Source organism: Coregonus clupeaformis, chromosome 8 (genome assembly GCF_020615455.1).
Source record: "Coregonus clupeaformis isolate EN_2021a chromosome 8, ASM2061545v1, whole genome shotgun sequence".
In the NCBI taxonomy this organism is placed as follows: domain Eukaryota; kingdom Metazoa; phylum Chordata; class Actinopteri; order Salmoniformes; family Salmonidae; genus Coregonus; species Coregonus clupeaformis.
This window is the reverse complement of record NC_059199.1, coordinates 10871744-10877743: the sequence shown is the minus strand read 5'-3', so window position 1 is coordinate 10877743 and position 6000 is coordinate 10871744. Positions and strand designations below refer to the sequence as shown.

The 6000-nt window shown below is 44.9% G+C and overlaps 1 protein-coding gene across 1 annotated transcript in view; it reads right to left on the bottom strand.

The window, feature by feature from the left end:
• Positions 1–6000, bottom strand: part of LOC121571085 (VPS10 domain-containing receptor SorCS2-like) — a 362777-nt gene that overhangs the window by 19835 nt on the left and 336942 nt on the right. Inside the window, exons 12-13 of the mRNA XM_041882340.2 lie at positions 1828–1904; positions 1479–1570 (exon numbers count right to left, since the gene is read on the bottom strand). Coding sequence (XP_041738274.2) covers positions 1479–1570; positions 1828–1904 — 169 coding nt within the window. The remainder of the gene's footprint in view (positions 1–1478; positions 1571–1827; positions 1905–6000) is intronic.

The following is a 6000-nucleotide window of genomic DNA, read 5'->3' as shown; positions in this document are numbered from 1 at the left end:
CAACACCTGGACCGCAAGTCACCATGCTGTTTCTGCCTGGGTTTGTCTTCAAACGCACCACCAGACGCACTAACAACTGTTTATTAAAGCAAGGACTTAAACATTTGAGGATAAAGTACACAAAGCTAACCGCTAGCTCGACTTAACCTCCTGTGGTTATGGCTCCCGGAATCAACAGGATTACATCAGTATGGTTGTGTATTGGAAAGGAATCAATGTGGGATTGAAAAGCAGACCCATGTCTGCAGGCTATGCAATTAATCATGTGCGAACGAGCCTTGAGTACAACTAGAGAAACACACTAGAAAGACAGAGATTAGATAATATACACAGAGTATGAGAGAGACAGACATTCCAATACATGTTGATGATTTCATTCCTGTACTGTTTGTAGAATCATGCTGTTGTCTGTCTCTTTCTCTCTCTCTCTCTCTCTCTCTCTCTCTCTCTCTCTCTCTCTCTCTCTCTCTCTCTCTCTCTCTCTCTCTCTCTCTCTCTCTCTCTCTCTCTCTCTCTCTCTCTCTCTCTCTCTCTCTCTGAATGTACACATTATTATGTATAAGCCTAAATGTTTTATTTTGGCATCTCATTTCTGAGAATGTTACGTTTTTCCATTATTAAAAGCAACATGGCAGCGGTGGGATAATCCATGACCCAAAGCAACCCCACTGCTATTTGTGTTAGAGTGATCCAGAGCCACGAATTAGCTAACAAGTGTCTGTGAAGTGAAGTCAGAATATTGGCATCCTTGAGTTGAACTCTTTTGCTTTCCAAGGGGCCCCTAACCGAAAGTGATGTTGATTTTGGACTTGTGTCAGTTTCTGGGTTTGAAGAGGGCTCTCTTTTTAGTTGAAGGGCCGTCGGAGGGCTCTTGACTAACAGAGATGAGTGACATTTCTCTCTCTCTCTCTCTCTCTCTCTCTCTCTCTCTCTCTCTCTCTCTCTCTCTCTCTCTCTCTCTCTCTCTCTCTCTCTCTCTCTCTCTCTCTCTCTCTCTCTCTCTCTCTCTCTCTCTCTCTCGTGTGGGCATGAGGAGAGAGGTTACCCTTAAATATTGGTCACACAGAGTACAGACACTGATGGTGGTAGGTGTCTCCTAAACGCCAAAGCTTTCCAAAGCTTGCCTGAATATGTCTACTACAGCCCAGTCCAAAGGCTTTGGGTTTAGGAGGTGAAGTGGGGATAAAGTTGAAAAGATGAGACATGACCTTTCTGATGTTGATGAGGCTGTTGAGACAAAGGTCATCAGCTGATGAGAGTCAATGATAAGGATCAATTATCATCGCTGACTGTTTTTTATCACTTACCTTTTCATTTATCAAGGTTATGGCTTCGTTGAGATACAATCTCTAGGAAGAGATATGATCCACAGGAAAGACCTAGTCTTGGTCAGGTGTCTGTTTTGAAGGTCATATCATTGGTGGCTCACATTATTTTTAGCTTCCTTGAGTATTTTGTTGACAGTTAGAGGAGCTTACTTAAGTATTTTGAGAGGGATGGAGGTGTCTTTGATGGCAACGATGACCCCTCCATGATCCAGGAACAGGATGTGATGCTCCTCCTCAAACACCTGAAAACAAGAAGGAGAATCACAGGAAGTGATGAAAGAGACAGGAAGTGAAAAGTTAGTAGGATGATGACTGCAAGAAATTAAAAGGATTACAGTACATGAATAAGACACATAGAAGAAGAGCATAAAATGTCTAGAAAAAGTTGAACACTGTAGGCTGTAAGGTTTTTAAAATTATTATTAAAATTGAATGCCCTCCTCTCCCACAGTTAATTATCCCATTATCCCAAGGTGGATAGAGAGAGACTGAGACTTACCTGCCTCCAGGTCTTCCCACAGTCAGAGGTGATGTACATCTCTTCTTTATACTCCACCAGCTGGGAACCCAAGTTACCTGACAGACAGACAGACAGACAGACAGACAGACAGACAGACAGACAGACAGACAGACAGACAGACAGACAGACAGACAGACAGACAGACAGACAGACAGACAGACAGAGAGAGAGAGAGAGAGAGAGAGAGAGAGAGAGAGAGAGAGAGAGAGAGAGAGAGAGAGAGAGAGAGAGAGAGAGAGAGAGAGAGAGAGAGAGAGAGAAACAAGTAAATCAAAACAAAGGCAAAATCTACTCATGTTTTGTAGACTTCAAGAAAGCATTTGATTCAATTTGGCACGAAGGTCTTTTTTACAAACTAATAGAAAGTGGTATTGGAGGGAAAACATATGATGTTATTAAATCAATGTACACTAAAAACAAATGTGCGATTAAAATCGGCAACAAGCAAACAGACTTCTTCTCTCAGGGACGTGGAGTGAAACAGGGCTGCCCAATAAGTCCAACACTATTTAACATCTACATTAACGAATTGGCAAAAACATTAGAAGAATCGGCAGCACCTGGTCTCACCCTACACAACACTGAAATCAAGTGTCTGCTGTACGCAGATGACCTGGTGCTACTGTCTCCCACTAAGGAGGGGTTACAGCAGCATCTAGATAATCTGCACAGGTTCTGTCAGACCTGGGCCCTGACCGTTAATCTAAATAAAAAACGAATATAATGATATTCCATAAAAGGTCCGGAAATCAGGATGACAAATATAAATTCTATTTGGACACAGTTCTATTAGAACACACCAAAAATTACACATATCTAGGACTAAATATCAGCAACACAGGTAGCTTTCACATGGCTGTGAATGAGCTGAAAGACAAAGCAAGAAGAGCATTCTATGCCATTAAAAGGAATATTAAAATCAAAATTCCAATTAGAATCTGGCTAAAAATTTTCAAATCAGTTATAGAACCAATTGCTCTATATGGCAGCGAAGTATGGGGTCCGCTCTCTAATACTGAATTTACCAAATGGGACAAACATCCAATCGAAATACTGCATGCAGAGTTTTGCAAGACTGTATTGCAAGTGCAAAGAAAATCTCCAAATAATGCATGTAGAGCAGAATTGGGCCAATACCCCCTCCTTATTCGAATAGAAAAAAGAGCCATCAAATTTTACAACCATCTAAAAACAAGTGACCCCAAAACATTCCATCACACAGCTCTACTATGTCAAGAGATGAAACAAGAGAAGAGTCCCCTCAGCCAGCTGGTTCTGAGGCTCAGTTCACTAACCAAAACCAACCTCATAGAGCCTCAGGACAGCACTCAGAAAATCTGGCCCAACCAAATCATCACAAAGCAAAAAGAAAAATATATCACCTATTGGAAAGACACCACAAAAAATCTAAGTAAACTTCAATGCTATTTGGCTCTAAATAGACAGTACATGGCGGCAGACTATCTGACCACTGTGACTGATAGAAAACTGAGAAAAACACTGACTAGGTACAGACTCAGTGAGCACAGTCTGGCTATAGAGACCGGTCGTCACAGGCAAACCTGGCTGCCCAGAGAGGACAGGCTGTGCTCACTCTGCCCCCGGGGAGAGGTAGAGACAGAGCTGCATTTCCTATTACACTGTGACAAATACTCAGACCTAAGAGAATCTTTCTTTCCCAAAATTATCATTCAGTACAAAGAATTTGAAACTATAAAAGAGGAAGAAAAAATCAAATATTTATTGGGTGAAAAGCCAAAATGTGCAATTTTGGCAGCCAAATATGTGTCCTCCTGCCACAACCTGAGGGACAGCCAGTAAAAAGTGTAATGTAATGTCAATAATATTTCCTGTTTTGTTTTGGCTTTCATAGCATGTAATGTGTCTTCTCAGTCATGTTGAGATTGGTCGACTACTATTGCTTTAATGTATTGTTATTCTCATTAATATTGTTGTTGTAGTTGCTGTTAATGGTAATCCCATTTCCACTACTACTATTATTATTGCTGTTGGTCCCACCATTTTTGTTATATGTATACTTTGACAATGTAAGTAATTTTACTTGCCATGTCAATAAAGTCTATTGAATTGAATTGAAAAAAATATTGAGAGAGAGAGAGAGAAATACCAGTGAAGGAGGAGGCGGCTCTCTGTTGGATCAAAGCCTCCTGCACCGACAAATCATTTCAGATAATTTTCCTCTCGTTCTTAACAGCGGGAACGAGGGAAAAGAGGCAAGGAAAAGGGTTGGCATGGCAGCTCGTTCTCACTCAGAGGATGAGACAGCCCACTTATCCACTTCACTCTGGACTCTGTCGTAACTCTCCTCCTCCAGGGGTGTCCGTACAGAAAGGCCAAGTATTCAATAAATAAAAGCAGCGGTGACTGAGTGAACTCTTCTCTGTGGTTGGAGTGCTTTGGCACTGTATCTTCCATCCCTCTAACCCACTACCTTTCTAGAGTAAATCCAGGTTGTCTGAAGGAGTGGCATTTTTTTGTAGCTTTAGACACTGTGCATTTGTCAATAACAGAGTGTCCGGAGAAGGTTTTGGTGGATAGTGGGCTTGGTGAAGTGTAGAGCTCCACTACTAGTTATCCCCTACTGTGTCTGCCTGGCGTAAGCCTGCATTATGTCCAGCCTTGTCTAGCGGCACACTGTCTGTCTGAGGGCTCCACTGTCTGTCTGAGGGCTCCACTGTCTGTCTGAGGGCTCCACTGTCTGTCTGAGGGCTCCACTGTCTGTCTGAGGGCTCCACTGTCCTGCAACACAGAGAGCTATCAAAACAACAGCCTCAGAGCTGCCTCACAATAATGACAGGGGCTGTAATCCCTCACTAGAACCAGTAGTCTAAAGCTTACTTAGGCTAAAAGGCCTAACCAACGCCTGTTCACTAGCAAACTGTAGGGGTTCCCTGTAACGATCCCGGCAGTCTGAGTCGGGTCCTGTCTGGTGACTAGTTTTTCCTGTTCGTGATCTCCAGTTTCCCGAGGGTTCGGGAACGCTCCGGGGAGCTCTCTTGTTTTCCGCACCTGCATCCCATCAGCAATCTGCACACCTGGTCCTCATCATCACCCTTCTTAGGCTCTGGCCGAACATCCAGTTCCTGCCGGATCGTTAGCCATGAACAGTAGGTTTATCAGTGTATCAGTCCTAGAGCTTCTAGCGTTAGTTTTGTTGTTTTGTACCTTGTTGGTCTATTGTTTACTTACCTCCGTTTTTGTTCCATCTACAGTCACTCGTCCGGAACCTTCACCCTACCTCTGCCTGATGGTCGGCGGCTGCCGAGCCATCATTGGACCAACAACTGCACCCTCAACAACTCATCCACGCCGGCCGCTCTGTTCCCTGGATTATTCTGCACCTTTTGAATCTGTAATAAACCCTCACCTTCGTTCAACTCTCCTTGTCCTGGTCTGCTTCTGGGTTCTGTCTGAGGGAACTGTGACAGAACGATCCGGCCAGTAATGAACCCAGCGGACCTGGACTCTGTTCGCCATGCCATTACCCAGCAGGAGAAGATGTTGGGCCATCATAGCACGGTACTACAGGAGATCGCGTTGTCAGTTCGGAACCTTTCTACCGGTCTGACGGAGGTCCAGAACCAACGCCAGTGTCCGGTGGAGGACCCACTACCGGTTTCACCCATCTCGCCTGCCGCTTCTGAAGTTGTGTCCCTCCGTGAGCCCAAGGTTCCGACGCCGGATAAATATGAGGGGGAGCTGGGAAGATGCCGTTCCTTCCTTATGCAGTGTGGATTAGTGTTCGATCTACAGCCCTACTCTTATGCCACAGACAAGGCTAGGATAGCCTTTGTGATTGAGTTGCTGCGTGGTCGAGCGCTGGAGTGGGCTTCAGCCGTTTGGGAACGACAGGATCCCTGCATGGCTTCATACCAGGGGTTCACGGCCGAGATGAGGAAGCTCTTCGACCATTCCGTCCGAGGGAGGGACGCAGCTAGGCGCCTGTTTTCGCTTCACCAAGGAACTCGCAGCGTGGCCGACTTCGTGATCGAGTTCAAGACGTTGGCGGTGGAGAGTGGGTGGAACGAGGAGTCTCTGCAAGCGGCCTTTTACCAGGGTCTGTCGGAGCAGCTCAAGGATGAGTTGATCTCCTATCCGGAGCCTAGTGACCTGGACAGCTTGGTAGCCTTG